Source organism: Plodia interpunctella, chromosome 12, assembly GCF_027563975.2.
Source record: "Plodia interpunctella isolate USDA-ARS_2022_Savannah chromosome 12, ilPloInte3.2, whole genome shotgun sequence".
NCBI classification, from domain to species: domain Eukaryota; kingdom Metazoa; phylum Arthropoda; class Insecta; order Lepidoptera; family Pyralidae; genus Plodia; species Plodia interpunctella.
In genome coordinates, this window is record NC_071305.1 from 9,489,481 (window position 1) to 9,511,669 (window position 22,189).

At 36.8% G+C, this 22,189-nt stretch overlaps 1 protein-coding gene across 6 annotated transcripts in view; it reads left to right on the plus strand.

Moving 5' to 3' along the window:
• mnb (minibrain) overlaps window positions 1-22,189 on the plus strand; it is a 152,838-nt gene that overhangs the window by 113,738 nt on the left and 16,911 nt on the right. The window contains exon 1 of one of the 6 annotated variants that reach the window (XM_053752901.2): window positions 8,447-8,811. The exons of the other annotated variants lie outside the window; for them this stretch is intronic. Within the exon in view, the coding sequence (XP_053608876.1) occupies window positions 8,722-8,811 (90 nt within the window). The 5' untranslated portion in view covers window positions 8,447-8,721. Of the gene's footprint in view, window positions 1-8,446; window positions 8,812-22,189 lie in introns of those variants that run through there. 6 annotated transcript variants of the gene reach the window in all.

Genomic DNA, 22,189 nt, shown 5'->3' on the forward strand with positions numbered 1-22,189 from the left:
CAAGCGACGAATCGCAACGTCTCCTGCGAATAATTTCATCATAAAAACATCTTTTTTGTTTGTATTTATTTATAGATTCGCTCGTGCGTAAATTGTTTTATAAGGAATTCGATTTTATCTGCTTTCTTATTTTAGAAATCGAATTAGTAATAAGTATATATATACGGTTAATGGTAAATATATGGTTTTTCTTTGTTTATATTTGGAATCACACGCGTTATTAGCTCATTGCCACGTTGTAAGAAATAAAACAGCGTTGCAGAAAATGTCAATATACGAATCGTGTGAAATCAGGATTTAGCTAGATGATCAATGATCAGGTCGAAATTGTAATAAACGACAGGACAGACTACCTGTGTAGTACATTACCTTCAAATATTACATTTATATTTTTAACTATGGCACAGCGACTCAAAATTTATTTATTTCACACATTTTTACATCTATCATTACATAATAGACAATGTAGAGGCATAAAATAGATTTTGTGCCCTCTAAATTGTCTATTATTAGCAAAAATAAAAGAAAATGTACTTATAAAACTATATTACTTAATTATTTTTCTTAATTATTAATACGTAACGGAAATACACCAAGAGGCGTTACTCGCGACGGTGCGGTCGGATGACGACTGAGGTCCATTTGTCCATGGGATACACCCGCAAGCAACGCGTACACACAAGCTAACACTACAAAATAATTGTCTCACAATTTTACAATAAAAAGTATATTTTTGTGTCGGTGGTTAAAACAAAACAATATTATGTGTATGTAGTACAGAGTTACTCTCGGTAGCAACCACCTCGTAGAGGTACAGAGATGAGACAGTCTAGTTGTCAGTACGAGTAAAGGCGTCTGAATGTCAGCGAGTAAAACGGTCACCTTGTACGGAGCGAATCTGCGAATGTCGTGTACCAATCTTATCGCGCTTGCTGTGCTTAATTTCGTATCTGTTAATTCAGGCTTTGACTACGATGCTCCGTGGTGGTGCCAGATGAAGAGAGAATGAAAAAGAGGGAAGGAAATCGGTAGGCTTTGATTGCAAATGTGTTGGAAGAAGGTTGGAAGATATTTTGAATGGACTAAATCGCCAATGGTTGTGATCCAAATGTGTAGTATGTAGTCTTAGAATAGGGAGCCAAATTTGGAAGTTTTGTGTTTATTTAAGTCTCAATTCTAATATAGAAAATCTTTCTTAGTTTTGAAATAGTTGCAAAAGCTAATCGAAACCACATTAACTGCATCTAGGCCATTTAAAAAATATAAACAGTAAGCATGCTATGGAGACGAGTAGAAAAATAAGGGGGTGGTCTTTGCCCAGCAGTGGGACACACCTACAGGCTAGATAAAAATAAAGCAAATCAGTGGGAAAGTAATTCATATTTTACTTAAACTGATATTAATAGTATTCAGAAAATTACGTAACACAAAATCGATTAGAAATCTGTAATATTTGGTAACCCCAGTCGATTCCAATATCTATAAACACCGGACAATTCGAGTTATTACGACGAATTGCGTCCAAGCGAGACGATTATGAATTCCTGGAGCCGAATGCCATCGACGCTGGCTCGCCGATGCCAGATTGATTGATATTCAGGGGAATATTCTCATTACTGTAGGTGCTTTAGTTCATAGTGATATCTATACCTACTAGTAATTAATATCCATGATGAATAATATAAAACTGTTTTTAAAATCCCACGTTGTTTACCTACTCTAAGGTTTCTGTGTTTTGTTAAGTAAATGATATTGATTTCAAGAATATCGATAACGTTACAGTCGCCATATTTCTCAGAGCCTTTTGGCTAACTCTACTCTCACTTTGACTGGTGAAGAGAAATTACGAACAGACTGCAGTTTGGCTGTGAAAAGAAAAACAGGTTACGATCAAAACTTCACCCCAACCGCACATAAACCCCCTGAAGGCCTGCCTTCAACAAATACTACTGGGTTCCGTGTCTACAGCCGATTACCGTCTGCTCGATCCGAAGCCGAACAGCGCCAGCGATTGGACGCAGAAGAACTCTATTAAACCGAGATGGTATCTCAATGTCGGATGTCACGTGACACGCTCGCCCGCCGGCGATCACTGCCTTGCTAATGTCAAATATCGAGGACTCCGATATTGCCTCCTGAAACACGGGTCATTGAGATCCTTTGGCCAACGGCTTTATAAATCCTTTTCATATTCAAGTCTGTATAAGTTGATCATCTGGACGGATATGATAAGCTCAATCAAACTTAAAAAGACGCTAGACGGCATACTTTACTGTGTTTTTATTGTTATAGATAGATTCTATGTTTAAAGATATACGTATACATGTCCAAACTGTTAACATTACATTAGTACACATTTTTAGATTTCATTACTTCCTCTCAACCAGAAGTTTTTTTTCTATTCTGTAATGTATTTTTTTCAACATATACAAAAAAACAGAGATACAAAAAAGTGATCTCAGCGAACTTTGTCAATCTAAAATCTATCTTTGACGTTAAAACATCAAGCATCAAAACAAAAAACAACTTGCGTCTACCAGTGTCACATAACCCGAATCTCGATTAGCCGTTGAACCGATATCTCATGTCAACAGCCAGTGGAGCAATCTCAGCCTGTTTACTTATTGTCGACGACAGGCGGCGCTGCTGCCTCGGTCGCCGGGGGCGCCCGGCGGTGCGGCCGCCAAGTAAAGAGAATAGTGGAAATTATACGGCGCGACGCGAACCCGCGACCCGGCAACGGTTTATCGATGGAGGCAATTTGCCGAATAAATGGCCCGGTAACGATTGGCTCGCTTTCCTCCTCGTGACGTTTTGTTTGCATACAAACCAAAGAGTAGATGAGAGTGGAGAGACTAGGCAAGTAAACGCCGGTATTGAGACGACATTGTCCACTTTCTTTCTTCTTGGGTTAAGTATATTTTCTGTCTTCAACATTTCAGGTGTAGTTAAAGTAAAACACATGTCTTATATTCTTCCTTGGAGAATTTTCACTGATAAGAAAGAACGTTCCGTCACTTAATCTTCATCTGTAATGATTAAAGAAATCTAGGACTTACAATATGTATATGCGCAAAATCGGTTAACTTAGTCTAAAGCAAAAACAATTTGTGTACTTTCACTAGCCGAGCTGTCAACACTGATCTGACTTTCCAGTCACTTGTGCACACATGCTCTATTTTAATTCTCCTCTGTGATATCACTCACCGTGACGTTTCGTATATAAACCGAGTCGCCTGCGATGACTAACAGCACGGTTCGCGTTGTCGTAGACACCGATCAAGAGTCATATTTTTTGCGTGTTCCGATGTTTGCTCTGGCCGCTTCTTGTTTTCGATCTGTGTGCTTTTTCTATTCGAACTTTATTGTTCATTTTTACTTGCCTATTAATTTACTTGTCGTAGTATCAGCGGATGTTGTGTGTGCGACTAATGTAAATTTATTTGATTTTTTCATGAAAGCTATAAATTTGTATAGGGAAAGTCGAAGTAATAGAATCAATAGTAATATATATTTATTGCACCATAAACATACACAGGAGTATATAAACGATTAAATTGATTTATACATAATTTCTATATACATATAGCCTATTTGTGTCGTACTGTAAAATCATTTATAATCTCAGCAACAATACTAATGAAGACGCCAGCCTCCAGCATTTCTGCTACTTTGAGAAAATTTTCAGATTTGTTGATTGTCCATCATCATCGAAGCAACAAATTCTTCTAATATACTTGGTAGTAAAACCACATATTTAAACAAATATAAGCAAAGTATATCTCAACAACAAGACGACATGTATATTATTATAAAGAGAGTAACGTCTATTTTATTTTTCTTATTGACAATAGTCGTGCAGGATTACAGACAAGGTTTATATAGTAGAGTACAAAATAAAACCTACAACACCTTAACTTCGAGACACAGACCATGGATTTATTAACAGCATCATGCTAGGTCTGTCTTCTTCAGTAAACAATAACAAAAACAACAATGCAAGATGTACATATTAATAGAAATGATTAATGCGCATACTGTTGTGTGTAGGCAATGTGGCACAAGGTTTATCCACAATGTACGGAACATGGAAGTGGGTTAGGTGAAGTCAAGAACGTGCCTAATGTTTACCAACATTATGTGTCCAGTATCCATGCATCATTAACTAAATGACCGGTTCTGTCTCGTGTATATAAGACTACGCACAACAATAAAAAAAATATAATTTGTGTCACACTAAATGTCTGTCCCGACTTCGACCGCGTAAAACCATAATAAAAAGTAGTCCTATGTTACTCCTTAAGGTTTCGTCTGTCTCCGTGTTAAATTCCATAAACATCGGCCCAGTCGTTTTTTAGTTTATTTATTAAAAAACAAAAAATATATATATTTATAAGAACAAAAATACCAACATTATGTTTCTCTTTATAATATTAGTATGGATATTGAGAGCTGTATAACCAGCAAAGTCCTTTTTTTGCTTTTTTTTAGTCTAGACGCTCATTGCAATGCAGTTTCATAGCGAAACAAATAACAAATATTCTGGAATAATTGGTTATTAATATGAATATGATATCACAAAATAAATGTTTCAAATCGTTCTACAGATACTTCAAATGAACGTTGCGCTCTAGCTTTATTATGTTAGTATCGACTACGATTTTATGAATATTTACCACGTTGTGTAGTTTCATATTCAAAATAATGTAATGTTATTGATTGCTATAAGCCGATTAGTTTTCGTCGCGTGAACAATTGTCGTGTGCACACACGGAAATACGTTAACGATGTCCGTTTCGTGGCTCAACTATAGAATATGGAGAGTGTAGATGAGATGCTTATAATACCTTGAATGACAGTGAAATATATTTGCCGTGTGAATGTCTAATTTGTATGGTCCGACGCGCATGGCAGTCTTTTTCTTAGCTTGTCGAGTCGACTCGACTTTGTGATTACCAATATCACATTAGGCAAAGCTTAATTTTTTTTTGTGAATAACTTTGCAATGTATTAATAAATAATAAATAAATATGTCAGGACAAATCCACACAGATTGAGCTAGCCCCAAAGTAAGTTCGAGACTTGTGTTATGGGATACTAACTCAACGATACTATATTTTATGACAAATACATATATAGATAAACATCCAATACTCGGGCCAATCAGAAAAAAATCATTTTCCATCATGACCCGACCGGGGATCGAACCCGGGACCTCTCGGTTCAGTGGCACGAACCTTACCACTGCGCCACCGAGGTCGTCGGTATTAATTACCAAAACCTCCTCTAATCTATATTTGTTGTGATCAAATCTTTTTACCATTCCTGAACTTCAATTACCTTTTTTCCCATTTTAATTTTGATGGGTACAGGTTCAAATTGTAATAAAAATTCATGTGTTAGTATCTGTGTTCTGATTATTTTGTGATATGAGCACGTTCGAGCAAGCCCGGGGCGCGTTAATTAGTGTCAAAACATTTCGTGTGTGCGGCCCGGGACATTTCACCACGTAACCAGTTGACGCGTTTGACGTTTATAGTGTAGCTGTAACAATGCGTATTTTTAGAATCATTATTATAATAACGTAAACAAAATAATTTTTCGTTTATCGTTAATAGATTGAAGATCAAATTGAAACGCCAGCCGCGATAAATATGCCTATTATTAATTGGGCACGTGTATTTCTCGTTGCTATACAAAGAATCTTTGCTTTGCCTGTTGAAATCCAGAATCCACTTAATCTAAAACGGATGAAATTAAATTCTCTAAACTGCGTGCTTTATCTAGGAATGGTTGAGATGCTCAACGCCGTCCCCTATATGCGCTTCCTGCGTTATGCGTGTGTGCGTGCCGTGCATACATATCGCTTTGTTTATTTGTGCATGTATCGCACAGTGCATTGCGAATAATTATTATCTTGCATGAAGATGTAGACTTTCGTACATTTTCGGATGATAGGTACACTGATACCTGATTCTACTGATTCACTGCCTTTAAACTCTGTTTACACATGTGGACTGTGACTGCTAGTGGTAGAGTATTTCAACTGATAACCATACCCCACTCAAAGAGATGTCGATAAATTCGTCGAGGAATTTATTTAATTAGCGAATTTATTAAATAATGAGATCGAAAGATATTTCCCCTTTCAGCATAATCGAATATTCTGAATTCTTGACGCCGTATCAAGTTAAGCGTCTCACGTGCTGCGTTATTTTCACTGGCTTCAAAGCGCTTTTAGGAGTTGAGTGCAGATACCAGTCATCAACGAAAATTTGGCATAAGGTTATTTATATATTTCACGAGAATTGCTTTAGCTATTCTTGTCTATTCGTTTATGTTAATCTTTTCTGTTTTTATGTTATTTATGTTTCCAAATTCCTGTCTATTTTGCAACGATGCATTTGAAAATTGATCTAGATTTGATTCATATTAGAAATGTTTACATTTAATTACTAACAGATAATATCAAAGTGGTCACCGCCAATGAAATCACGCAAGTTATTGAAAACACAAGAGATAATTGTATTGTCAAACAATATTATTGCAGTTGTAAAGGTGGACATAAATTAATTATTGTGAACACGACACGTCCGTATCGGTCTTGACAAGTTAATGCGAATGCTAGCTTCCAATAGCCATGCAACGATTATATTGATATAGAATAATTACGATGCAATAAGTCTAACATTGTTAATAGAGTAATTATGACACATTTTAGTTGCATTTGTTTACATTGACTACCAGTTTTTCATTCATTGTTTAATTAATTACAATTGGTTTGCTGACAAAAACTTTCCACTATGTTCATCTATTTATTTGTACAAATATTTATGTTTTGTAAATAAAACGTATCAAAATAAACGAACTGTATATAAAAAATACCGAAATGAAAAAAATATTTGAGTAACCGAATTTGTTACTAAGTAACTATTTTTGGAAAATTAAAATTTTCTGATGGTTATTTAGACGAAATGTTGTTCTTAAAAATTAAAATTAACTATACCTATCACAACTTTCAAACTACCAACACCAAAGAAAATATCGATACTCGATAACATCATCGTCTGTGTATGATGATAATGTTATCGAGTATCGATATTTTCGTTCACTTGCAAACCTAAGTTCAAATGCAAACTTAGATAACCGGCAATTTGTCGGTAAATACATCGTAAAAAGTTAACTGCCTGTTGATTGATGACCAGTCAGCCAGCCATGGTTAGTCCGTTTCACTTTGTGCATGACATGACACTGTGTTTATCATTGTTATTTTTTTATCATCAGCCCTTCTGAATGTTATGATACGTTTTTTTTATGTTGTTTGTTGTGGATAGTATTTGCGGTATTATCTATTCTTAGACTTAACATCAATAAATTTGAATGTATGATCTCGGAAACTCATGTGATGAAATGTGTCTTGTAGGTCTTAAACATGAATCTTTTAGAATAATAGGATTTTGTAAAATCTGTATGCGTTTGCGACGTAAATATTAATGCAGATCGCGTATGCTTCCGAAAAAAAACAAACCCTGTCAACGACCTAACACCACATATAGTGCGTGCGTGCCCGTTACCCGACTGATCCGCCTGGACTCCTGCCACGATCCCCGGCGCCTTAGCTAATTATAACAACTCACGCACAATGAATAATCAATCCCATGCTAATAACAACAAGGAAGGAAATCCCGTGCAGAACCGTGAAGAGACCGATAAATTAGACGTTAAGCAGCATTTTATATCCGCCACCGACGCGATAATTGTTAAGTAGCAACTCGATGGCTATTAGCTATGGTTCAGACAGACAGGTGCGATTTCCAAGTGATTATGTATATAGTATGTTCCGCTCGCTGGAGTTAAAGTTATGTATTTGATTTGGTCATATTTGGACATTTTTTTCTTCTGGTTGGTCTGGATCTTGTTATTCCAACTAAACGTAAGTTTTTGATGATCCTCGCTCTTCGTGAATTTTATTTCTTCTGCTCTGATCTGGGATTTGTTTATTTTGTCCTTGATAAATACAATCGAGATCAGTTATTATTCTGGAATTACATGGATTGACTGTTATGATTATTTAAGACTGATGAAATATATTCCATGTTAACGAAATATATTACTTTTTACTGTGAAGAATGCAATAACAAAAGCTATTATAAAAGAATATACATTAAACGTACAATACACTCACCACACTATTGAGATATGTTTACGAGACATGTTTTTCATCGTTATTCTGACGTGCTTTGCGAATTAGTGTTGATTTATTTTTAACACAAATATTTTCCACCACTCCAGCTATTTCTGAATCCACTTGGAGTAGAAAAATGTGACCGAATTCTGTATGGGGGGCGCACGTCAACCAACGAATCGAGGTCACTACGAATTCGCAAGTCTGAATCTTGGAGTAGAGCTGAAGAATTATCGCTACGATAACACAGTCGTTTCCACGCAGTCGATTATTGCGGTCCTATATTCAATCTCACGTATTTACCGGTGAGAAACTAATTTGTTTGTGAGTATTTATCCAGCTGTGGTTACAATGAACGTGTGCCGTATGTCCGTGTGTTAAAAACCTTGCGTTTAAAACTGTCAAGGCAACGTCTCGTTTCTTGCTGCTCAGTTGTAGTTCTACCGTGAAATCTGACGTGTTTCGCGCGCATAGAATCCCAGTGTGCACGCGTTTAAGGGTACTGACCCACCAGCAGTGCGTGAACTGAAGGCGGAATGGTGCGAAAAGGGGATAGGTCCAGTGGCGCCCTCTTCAGAACTCTGGCTGACACGCTCTGGTGGCGCTCCGTTCGAGTCGTCACTATGGTATGTTTACAGCCATCAAAGTTAGCTTCAAAAGGTTAGGTTAAAGTAGTCTTTACCTGGACAAGTGTCGTGACATGGGTTTAAATGTTACCGGAACATTTATTCACTCTCTAGACTGCAATGTTTCCAGAATCATTAATGAATCACTTGTTAGAATAATTTATTTTTTTTGACAAGCATCTAGTGTTGGTGCATCTTCCACAAACGTCATCTATGAAATTGTTCTTATCTTAGTGTACTTATCTCAGTTTCTTGTCTTAGTGTCATTAAATTTAAATAAAAAACAATACCGGTAAAATTTATAATAAAAAGTCCTCTTTGTTTGGTAGTTGGCGTCACTTCGTTTACGTCGGCAAACGACCCAGATGGTAGAGATACACAATCGAGTAGAATATCAGCCTTATCTATGCAATCGATACTCGAAAGCATTCTTATCTCCGCTTTAGCGTTATGAATGACACGGCCGTGATCCTCGATGTTTATAGATGAGCTCATTGTAAAAAAGAAATGACTTTCTAACAATGTCTTATTCGTCTATTGATATCATGTGAAATGGTCAAGTGATCCTTTACAGATTCATTTTATGAGACACTTCTCCCAATTTTTGCTAACAAATTTTGGCAATATGTTTGAATTATTCATTTTCATTTTCTTTCAAAGTTGCATTCCCGCTTACAGTTAGTTTAGAAGACATGTAGACTAAATGATGTCTCAATTTGTACACGAAGATATATAGACAGGATAATTGTACGAACTTGTTATGGATAAATTAGTATAACTATTGTGATTTTTAATGATTGTGAAATTATTATGCAAGGCTGTCAGTGAGTTTTCGATAGCTTATCTGTAAACATCTTGGGGCACATACGACACGACTCGTCCGTGTGATGGCCGGGGTGCGGTCACGTGTCTCTATCGGCACTGACCTCAAGGCCGGAGATCACGTTGACAGTCGATAGATAAAGCATATAGTGACAAAGTCCGGCCCAAGCTATCGCCACGCGTCCGTGTTTGTAAACAATGACTCTGTCTATTGTTGGGGAAAATTTGGAGACTTTGGGTCAGGCTACTGATGCAACGTATATGTTGCCATAGCTACCGATCGGCTTTGTGTTAAGATGCGATGGTTTGACTTGTCTGATTGTATCTGTTGAGACTCCTATTTTCAAACCAATGCGAATACTTAGAGTAGTTGATAATAACAAATTTAAGCGTATGTAAACATTCCTTCCCTGACAACGTCTAAGCAGAATTTGCATACAATTTGTCAAAGATTAGTAACGTATTCAAAGCTTAATCGAAATTCAGATTTACTTATTTGGCAGAAACTGTAAATTTGCATTATCCTCAGTGTCATTGCATTTTAAGTATTTTGTATATATGTTGCTCGTCTGTATTTCCAAAATGGAGGAAGTCGCACGCCAACAACTTCAATACACATCAATCATTCATTTCGCATTTTGTCCTCGAAAAATTGTGGAAATGTTTTCCTTTTCACGACCCGCGCCGAGGTCCGCTTTGTTTGCGTTCGCATAAATTGGGACTTCCGCGAATTGTCCATTAACAATTTACTTGTTTGAATACAGAGACATGTCGAACGGATGCAATAATTTCACCATAGATGTCTTATTGGTGTCTAAATAATGGGTGAATTAAGGTTCATGCGCTACTTATCTTCATTGAGGAAGAGAAGATACTGAATTGGTCTCGAAAGGGTCCCAAGTCCGAAGAAGCTAAAATAATATCCACTAGCAGATTAGTATCGTAAATTAAATCCGCCAGAAGAATAACCACGATATAATCTGTATCTGCCCTTTCTCCCTATTATGCAACACCATAATTAACCTCAAAAGTAAAGGGATATAATATACTAATATAGTTTAGTAATTTTATTACATCTTATTAGTTAATGCACAGAGTTCATAAACCGTGAGACCGTAAACTAATCATCGACTAATGCGTTTCTCCGATGGGCGTCGATAACATCGTACAATCCTCGTGTGTTTGTTTATGTTGCCCGTTGACGCATGCCTCTCGACTCGATAGCTGCGTTGGGCCCTCGTTGAATAATTGATTTCGCATGTAACGCTTTGAAAATCATTACGTTTGTAACAATGTCCCCCGTCGCGGCTGTCTGTCTTGTTTCATTCGGTAATATTTTTCTTGGAAATTGTTTTTCAGGATTAGTTTTCCATCATATTACGCTTGTCTATTGTGTGCTAATTATTAATCGCAACTAAATTTTTAATCCGTTCAATAATCGTTAGCTAACTCTTTCTGCGTTTATTTATAGGTGTATCATGATTGAAGTAGCACGTTGCTACGTTGCTCCTATTCTTGATAGCAACAGACGCTGTATAAAAATATTCGTGGTAAAGATAGTCTTCACTTCTGACAAATGGAAACTAAAATAAGATTGTGAAGAAGCTAATTCACACGGGTGTCCAACTGGCAAAATTAACATTTTTCCCGAGACCAGCATGGAAGGACATCTTGTTAACTTTGTGATGTAATATAATGACAGTAGTATCTTCAAACTTGGAAACTGTCTTGTGAAACTCCGACATGGGTACATAATCCAATTATATAGCTCATGAAATACCCGGTATTCGCGGTTTTGTGACGCCATCTTATGTGTTCCTTGGAATAGTTTCAAATAATTCAAACGTTTAGGTGCCCCTTCAACGATACCGATTTAACTTTTTAACTATGTGGATATTATATTTGACGACCTCGGTGGCGCAGTGGTAAAGTTCTAGCCACTGAACCGAGAGGTCCTGGGTTCGATCCCCGGTCGGGTCATGATGGAAAATGATCTTTTTCTGATTGATCCGGGTCTTGGATGTTTATCTATATATGTATTTGTTATGAAATATAGTATCGTTGAGTTTTGGTATCCCATAACACAAGTCTCGAACTTACTTTGGGGCTAGCTCAATCTGTGTGATTTGTCCTAATATATATATATATTTAAAAAAAAAAAAAAATATTGTTGTTTATGTGTAATTTTATCTATCTCGTTTCTATTGTTATTCATGGTTGGTTTCTTTGTTTGTGTTTTTATTATTTCGACTTTTCTCAAGTTGTCTAACATAACACATCTCTAACGTGCCAGTATTTGTAGTAGTATTTATACTGTCTACTAATCTTCAACCCCTATTTATAAATCATCACATTCAATATCCCCAGAAGAGTACCAGTGTTCAACTTCAGCTGTAGTAGCGGCTTCGTCTCTGCTATTTATAAAATCGTACTTCTTATTTCTTCCAAGTTATTCTCCGATCGTGAATTTTGTATTGTCTTCCTATTTTTTTAAGTTTGATTTATTTTAAGAAATAAAACCTTTGTTATATTCAAATCAAGACTTATTAGTATTTAGCCGTTATTTTGCTTCGATTTTGTTTCTATATTGTTATACAACTTAGTATATTTTATGAATGTTCTTAGAAATTTTTGTTGTGCAACAATATTCTATATATTTTTGTTGTAAATGTAAAGTACGGTTCTAACCTCTCTTGACTATTATTGTCGCGTTATACTCATTCTTACTTGTCCAATTTTTTGAGATATTCAGGTGTCGTAACCTGTGGACCTCTTCTCCTCCTTTATGACTATAATCAGAACCTTAGACATTTTCCTCGTTAAAAATGTATTATAATAGAAGAAAAATCGGTTAGTTTTCTCAATATTTTGTTTCCTAATCGTCATAAAAAAAAATTAGGAAAAAGAAAAAATAGGAAATTAGGAAAATACATTGTGTATTACTTTATAAATCTGTAATATTTGATATCTGTCTATCTCAGTGCAGTTCGTCGTTAACGGGTCGCAAAATGTTGCAAATAGACCGCTCGTCGTCAACATTTACGATTACACAATTCGTGATATTAGCATAGCTCTACCCGGAACCCAAATTAGTTTGGGATTAGACAGCCGCCCTGAAATAATAATATTCCATATCTCTTTTACTTGAGGACCATATTATTGTTAATGGCGTTATATTATTAGAATTCGTACTAGTAAACTATTATTCGGATACTCAATTATTTGCCTGGACAGGAATGTCAATTATTTTCCTGGACATTCTTGTCCAGGAAAATAATTGAGTATCCGTAACGTAAGGTAACTCCATAAGGTTCTTTTCAGTTGTGTTCATTTCAGCTAGTAGAAGTTTCAAAAATACTCCTCTCAACAGTATTCCTATTCCATGAAAATATATTCTGTAACCTCATTTACAACTTTTACAATCACCCCTTTCATAGAACTTTATTTTTATGTGGAAACACTTGCTTTTCCGCAGTGTTTCCATCACAAATAAAACTGTTCACTTGACAGTTAATCAAAAGTTACATTCCCCGCGAACAAGTCTTTGGAATGTTTGTTGTTTTATTTCTGTCAATAAAACGAGTTAGTGTATGCAGCTCCAGAATAGGAATCCAGTGAGGGATGATCAGACTTCGGTTCGTATCGCATCGGATCGGGTCCGAGCGCGACTAGTCGAGGCCGAGACGTCGGCGGCGCAGCGGCGAGTTGTATCGCTGGAGCCACCATCCGCAGAGATGACTATGACTATGCTCGGTCTCATTCATTAGAGGGGGACGAGGTTCGGGACGCAAGACGTCGCGCGCCGCCCGACTATATCGATTTTGTACCACCGGCCTCCCGCGCCCACACCACACACCCCCTGCTCTCAGCATCCGACCTCGAGTGCTCTCCTCTCGCGCCTACTGGACACCTCCAACAGAAACTACGCCTTAAGGACATGACTCCACAGCTCAAAATTCCTATCCCCTATCTACGACTCGCGACGTCCCCGCGAACCCTAATGGACCTTCCGAGCGAAAGTCACTCGGTCCAGATTGCAACGGTGCCGGCGGCGTCCACGTCGATGGAAAAAATAAGCTTTTTGTTACAATTAAAATGGTAAATCAAACCAATTTTAGTAATTGCGAGGTCAAACTTTGAAGTGAGAGAGCGGGCTGACGGGGATTTTCGAACGTACGATTTATAATAGGTCGTTCAGAGATTCCTTCAAATGAACAGATAGGTAGACGATGTACCCTTATTGTTCTCTTGTGGAAACTGTACGTTGTGTGTTGCGAAAGCTATTTCGTGTCCGATTCGCATCGTCGCCGTTTCTTTCTTGCTCACGTTTACGACTTGGCGATTTCATAATTAAACCTCCTGTTCCATTTTGAGTTAGCGGTCCGCCGAGGATTTATGTGACACTGTTGATACCCAGTCGACTGTTAGTTGTTTCAGTTGCGTAAATTGTCTCTTGTATATTGTTGGTCTCGTAACAATAGCAATCTTACTGTCATCTTTTGTTTCATCATCTTAGACATATAATACACTAAACATTTATTTGTCTGAATTAGATCATGATTGGCTTCTAAATTAAATATTCTAATTTAATCTTTTTTTTTCTGTGTTACTTAATTCTTAATATTTTTTTCTGATATTTTAATTTACCTTAATGTGACCTATATGGAATCCTTGAAAGATAAGGGATTATAAGACAATTACTGCTCTTATAATAATAATAATTTGTTCAACATATTTTTTTTCGGTCGGATAATCCGTTTAGCCCGACCGCGTCGTCTTATTATAGCCAAAAATAGAATAGTCTCTGTTTACACATACGGCTTCTATAATAATACCTTTTAGTTTATCTTATTTACTTCCAAAATATCATATATCAATAAGTTATTAGTTTGTATTTAGTTTTAGTGTACCAATATCTGTTTTTCGAATATTGTCTTTCATGTAACTTAAAAAAGGTGTAAATTGATGAAATGAACTTCGATTGCATGAGAATCAGGACCCTGATCCATTATCAGATTGCAGGCATAGGGACTCTGTGCCTTTCTAAAATTACACTTTTATAGTTTTTACTGTTCGCATTTCTATGCCACTACGAACTCCACTCCGACAGAAGCGCTTACCGCTCCAAAAAGACTGACATGAAAAACTTTTCACACATCAGCCACATTAAAGGCGAAACAATATGAGCAAACAAAAAGTTTAACTTCTGCGATTGCCTTCACGCCGGACCACCCACCGACTCGTTGAAAGCCTGCGTTATAAAACCGAGATAAAAAATTACAATAACAGTGCTGTGTACATAGAGCTTATACTGCTCATAACGAACCCTGACCTAGCTGATAACGTGTTTGTGTTGCGGTAGGTCCCCTGCATCGAGTTAATCGGACTCTGCGATTGCACTATCAGCTGTTGTAAATAATCCTTCGCTGAATTTGTTTTGATTTCGAACTTCCTGTTCTTGTTTTCTTTTGAAACATTTTGTAGCTCTTTCATTTTAATCTTCAGTTAGAAGATTACTGTAAAGGGCTGCTTTCGATGGCATATCTCGGACGGAACAGAAGAGTCAATAACAAAACTTTTCTAAGTTTTAGACCTGAAACTTCGTGTATTTTCACGTTATCTTATTTCTTTTAAACAAAATTTGTTTCACAAACTTAAACCTATATGTTATACTTACGACGATATTTAAAATTTATATATTATAAAACCCGTATCAGTATATAAATAAAACAATATGTTTAGTCCAACTTCAGTATCATCGTAAATAGAGATACAATATTCGCGCTCTATTCATCAAAGTGTCCGTCTGCTGATCGGCGTGTTCGCTTATTCAATACAAACTGTGAAAGTATGAGTAACATTAAGCTCTCTGTATGATTTATGATCTGGGTAACCGATCTTTAATATTGTAGACGAAAGAGCTTTTAAAGTAGCTCTTGAGAATGCTTATTTTATGCAGTCCGAAACAAGAACTTTCTGAGTATATTGGCTCTATAGAGTACGATAGAATTCAATTTTATTATCGCACTTTCACTATTCAAAATCTCGTTTACTAGTGTCCTTTTTTATATTAAAGCGGTGACTGTAACAATTGACATTTAGATTTCTTTTTTTCTGAATGGACATGATGGCACGATCTTAGTGAGACTGGGCAAAAGTATAAGTTCAGTTAGCTTTTGTTAGTTCAGTTCGACGTGCGATGTCTGTGAGACTAGCAGTGAAATCAAAACTTACACCGTGGACTACATTGTAAACCACAAAGTAACGGAATAAAAGCAAAATTTTACTATGTAACACTAGGTCGAATTAAATATGATGAAAAGGAGATGTATTCAAGGTTATGCCAGTGACATGCTGAAGTATGTAATTTTATCCCTGAACGTAAGGCCAATGTGTGGGATGACAAACAGTCACGGAAGACACATAGCATGATCTAGAAGATGAGTGACAATAGTTGTTAATGTTCAATAATGATGTGGTCTTAAATTGCTGCAAATATAAGGCGTGATCACACGACTACGATGAATGAGTGCTTGTGTAATATTTTGTTATCTACTGCAGCGTTGCGTGTCTTGTTATTGTTATTATAAAATTTACTTTCAATACATTAGCAATGTAACGTAAACATCTGTATCTTGGTGCATTCCATTTATTAAAGAATAACAGCACGGATATTATGGAAATGTCCGATCAAAACCCCGACCCGCCTCAACTAGGGGAACGCTTGGGGTAGGTTATGGCATTGCATCCGACGATTTGCAGACTGCAAGTGCGGTTAGCATAAGTATACCTTGCTCGGTGCACCCCCATGTGTCTGTCTAGCCGCTGGATTTATGAAAGCAGCGCTTTAATTATGACGTTGTGCGTTTTATATGTCTAAATACTCTGCCATCTAGGGTTGCTGCTTTGCCATAATCTAACTCTATATTATTATTTTATTTAAATTACTTATTTTCATCGCTAAGATTTGATTTGAATTAACAACATATTTGATGTAGTCAATCAAACGTCGTGAAGTATTGATCACGGCAGTTTTAGTTGTTATAAATATTAAATCGTTTATCTAGACTGGCGAATTAAAAATAGACGCGAGATCGATATGGCTCCGTTCGGCCCAAACTCCAATGTATATTTTGGATCACTGCATAGACTTCTCTTACGTTGGACTAAATTCAATTGAAAATCTTTTAAAGTGGACACAAGCGCGGAGACAAGTTCGAGAAGACTACTTTTATGAATAACCAAAACCGCAGGCAGATCAGGATAGGACTAGATACGTTGAATATAAAATATTCTATGGATAATGAAAATGTCAAAGTTCCTAATAGTGATAGAATAGAATATAGATAGATTAACCCTTTTGACCAAAACAATTTCATGATTATTATTGTTATCCAAGTATCAGTAGACGTGATTGATCTATTTATTTTTACAGGTCTACTACTTTGGGCCTGTATTATTCTGAAGCGCATCTGGTACTTTGCTTGCATCAAATTGTAACAGATGGATTGTGATTTAAGAGCTAGCAACGTTCTGTTCGCTGTTAAGGAAAATATATTGTAGAAAACCTTGGGGGTTTCTTCTAAGTATATGATTTACTGGCAATCTGTTGTTATTTACATTGAGCTTAGCTTTAAGTTTGAGACCTTATTCTTCTTTCCTATTTTCTCTTTTTTGGGGTTACAAAATTTATGGAAGTTGTTCTCTAAAAGAATCCTCAATCTGCTGCATACTTCTATCTATTAGTACACGTATCTTAAATTGTTAAACTTATGTTTTATACATTTCATAGTCTACATTGAGCGCAGATGGATCAAGTAAAACCACGTGTAATATGTCAGAGAGTTCTTCAATCATATACCGGCAGGAAATTCACTGATTGATGCTCAGGGCCTGTATAAGAGAAAACAATACAAATGAACGTTACCGCGTGTCGTAATAGTAGTAATGCATCCTGCAGTTTCCTGGCTGATGAAAAAAGCGTGCGTGGCCACTTGACGCACAGTGTTAGTTTCTGCGTTGGTGTGGGTTGCGGTGGCTCTCTAATGAAACGCGCCCCGCGTGTGAGCGCATCGGGCCTACGTACGAGGCTTGCATTGGGTCGGGTCAGTGAACCCGCCCGCCTACTATCCCACTATCGGGGTAAATATGCCGATTCCGAATGCACACAGATGCGCGCGCCGCCGGGGGGCGCCTCTGCTGCTGCACTCCGCACGCATCCGACCACCCCCAACCCCCCCAACGACCCCTCTTAAAACTCCTAATTGATTGCACAAATTTTCTCGCAATAACTGTCTTTTTATAGTGTTAATGATGTAAACTTGCTGTGCAGACTTCGCTAATTGATACTGCATCGTGAACGCTGTCGCAACTTGCACTAATGTTCGCCAATTTGACGACCCATGTTTGTTTGCATCGTCTTGACGGCTTGCCTCCCCCTTTTCTCGCGTGGAGATTTCTTTCGTGAAACGTTAGATTTAGAAACATCGTTTTCAATCGTGGCGAAGAAAGATTTAACTGATGTGGACCTGATGTGGCTTCCAAGATATTTTTATTACTTGTTCTTAAATCATTCACGTTTCAAAAGAATAATCGGAAATAATTGTTCCAACACTTATTTCCGAATATTGATCATTAATGAGATTAGCAAAAGACATCATCGAAGTCGCTAGTTGTATGCGGATTAGATTAGCACAATATAGAGAAGGTTTGCGTAAAAGAAGCGGAGAGGTTACGCTTTATATTGTAAATATCCAAGTTCCGGGATATCCAAAATGTGCAGCAGGTTAAATACGAGGTAGGTATCAAAGCGGTACACAAAACAAAAACGGCGCGAACGCCTGTGCCGGTGTGTTTACATTTACATCGTGACGTCACGGTGACGTCATCAGACGCGGCACACGCCTGCAACTTGCATCATCTGCGCTGCGATTGCAACGTGTATTCTCCATCAATTCAACATTATCGATTTTTTGGAAGAACTTCGTGGTTTCAAATTTCGTTTATGTATTTTAATTTATTTGGAAGATTGGAGAAAATAGCAACCTAAAGAGATTTAGAAACCTACACTTGTAGAAATTATTCGAACAAGAATAGAACCGATGTTACGGTAAATATTCATCGTCATCATAATCATCAACTCATTTAAGAACTTTGTTTTTATCTGTGGAGCATTTTCCATCTAATTGTGTCCTCAGCCATGGATATATTAATGTTATTCATACACTATATTAATTATTTTAAGTTTTTTCCTAAAGATTGACTTGTAGACAATGCTTTTAGCATTAAGTCCGTCCTTTGTGTGTTGAAAAATGAAAGTTGGAATAAATAAATGGTGAATAGTGTTTACATTTGATAAAGTTGCTCACGGAAGTAAAACTTGTGTAATAACTTACTGGTCTATGGCAGCCTAAACATAATCCCTATGGATTTTTATTCGATATAACATTCTTTACTTACTACTTCTTTATTTATTTATCTAACGTAACTATTGCCTAGATTTTATACACTTAATTTAACTTCTGAATTATAATCTAGTAGACTCCAACAAAAAGTGACAACACTAGAGATATGTTACTCAAAGTTAAACGACAATAAGTGGGTACCGCCAAGTAGTTGACAACGTCGAACTACAGTTTCTCTAACCCTTGCCGAAGTTCCTCCTTCAGTGTTACTCGTGTGTTTGGCGGGATCAAGTGTACAGTTAACAGCACATGAGCTACTTAAATTCTTTGCAAATTGATATTGTATATTGTTGCGAGGTCCAAGTGTATCGTAACTTCAGATAAGATTACTTTGTACTACTTTGACTGTAAATTTGATGCCGTCAACTGCTTGGTCATGGTCTTTGCCGTCTAAACAATTGCCACACTTTTCTTCAATTTACTCCTTTGAAGTTGTGTTTATTCTTCTTCTTCAATCAAGTCTTCTTCAATAAGATGATTGGTATATCTACAATTTTTTTGTTGTGTAGCCAACCATGTAGATATACCAATCACCTTATCATTAACTTCACTAAGGTATTTTACCCAATGAGTATCTAAAACGCGGTTAAAAAGAAATGTTTTTTTTTCTTAATTAGTTCAATTTGTAACATTAGTCACAAAACGTACACTGTCGAGAGCCAAATTAATGTTATATTGGAAGTGTAGAAAGTTGTAGTTTTCAACACACTCGTACATCAGACATGTAAATTTTACGACACATTGTGTAGCAGTGATGACAAAAGCACGCGTAGTTACGACGCTGTATAAATGCCTCGCTATTTTTACGGCCTGACTGTTTTCAGTGTTTGGCCAGTTGTTGAATTGGAAATCGTAGATCACGCTCGTGTCGTCACTTCAAATTGACTGAGACATCTGTATGACAATTTTGAGGTGATTATAATGACATCAAAGTAGGAAAAATCGAGGGAGTACACAACCACATGTCTTGGTCAGTGCGAGGAGTGCACTTTTGCAGTTTAAATCACTGGCTGGGACTGAATTAAACTGTGTTGACTTAATGTCATGTGCGGAATGATAAAAAGTATACTTCTGTTTTGAAATCAACATATGTAGATTGTTCTAGTGACTATCCTACGCATATTCTCTCTTTATTATATTCTAATAATAAAGCAAAGACTAAAGAAACTTAATAAATTATAAACTTATTGAGAAACTTCTGAAGAAGTCGTGGGCCATGATTACGCCAAAGTATCTACTAATTCCTTGACTCGCCTGCGTGTCAAAGGTGAATAAAATGATAAAGTCGTACTAGAAATGGCCAGATTGAGACCAACAAATTTGTGTTTTAACACTGATTTTGTTAAAATGAGGGTGACAAACCAATAGATAAATTATGGTGATGTTCTGTGATATGTCAAAGTCAAAGTTTAAATAGTTCATTCAAATTGTTTTTATTTATTCAAACTCTGTATTACATCGTTATCCCTTACGTGGTAGACAGAGCCACGAGTGACGAAACTCAAAAGGCTCGTTTAGCTCGTTTAGCTGTAAGGGTTCGTCAGTGTCGAAACGTCGGAGAAATAACAAAATGATATGTCGTAGGACTGACTTTTTGCAAAACTTGTATCTCTAAATAGATGACCTGAGAGAACTTGCGATAAGATGTAGTAAGTGAAGAATTTAACAAACGACCAAGTTTTGGTTTCAACTTAAGAGAGTTCCTAACTTGGAGGCAACTTTGAAATTATTCGCGTTAAATTTTGCCATAAGTTTTCGTTTGCTGAGTTATTGTATTCCTATTAGCGTATATTTTGATTTTCCCGTGTATCTACGTATTCTGATAACTATAAAAATACTCTGATAAACGAGAATTTACAAGTTACAGCAACAGTTCGACAGGAATAGGATTTAATTATATTTTTCGTCAATTGTTTTGAGGTCAATTGGAAGCTTAGTACACGGGTATCCATGAAAGAGTAAACAAATTAAAAAAAATGCTACCACAAACAACCGACAGTAAAATTTTACAAGTAGTAAAGCATTTATTTCTTAATAAATTCATTAAACAGAAACTTTAACTTGGTTTACTGCACGAACATTAGTGGTGCTGCAAACGGCAAGATCTGCCCTCCCGACAAAATAGCTTTGCCCACACTTGCTACTAAATTCGATGAACCAACATTCTTGTTGTTGGACAATCACAGTGACACGTCGGCTATATTTTATTTATAGATTTAATATTTCATTTATTTATAAAATTTTCCCTAATTAAAAGAAAAGTATTCATTGAAGACCTCCTGTGTCGTAGTGGTCACCACGCACGTCATTTGGGTCCTCGGTGTTTTGTGTTCGTTCCCGTGTTTGTGTCCATTGGCCCCGCGATCTTGCTTAGTGATTAGTGTGAGCCGTTGATTGTTGTCAATTTGATTATTAAAAAATTTTTTTTTGTCAAAATCAGATTCTGGTCATGATTGGTTCTTTAAAAGTTTAGAACCTGTTTTAACCTTTAACACTTATTTTATTCCACTAGCACGATAATGAACAAAACATCCATATTCATGCGAAGGATAGCTAATGAAATAGAGGTATTTACTCGACTTATGTGTAGTACAATACATATATCTGTTTTTTGTGAATATCAGCTAGCAAAACACACGCTAATAACAACATTAATCTACAGACCTCATTATCCGCTGGGAACCCTTACTCCAAAAGGTCGACCGTAGCATCTGGGCAAGCAGCGTCCATTTATATCCGCACAGCATCAGGTGGCCCATATTGCCGACTGTCCGTCCCATGGCAATAAAAAATATTGCAAGATCGACAAAGCCAACAGTATCGTTCATACCTACTGAGGACAGGGAAAATATTGTGTACAGTCTGCCACAGAGAAATCTGACCCCCCCCGCGATTTAAACACCATCTCTTAGGGGGTCAGATTGGTCTGTGCCAGACTGTACGTCTGAAAACACTGTAGATGTCATCTTTATCCAGGAACAAATTCTACTCAAAACAAATTTATATTTTCGGGCACCAATCTGGCTTATGAAGACCTGTACACTGGGGACTATGCTCACTGGTATGACTCCTTGCTACTAATTAGAGATAGG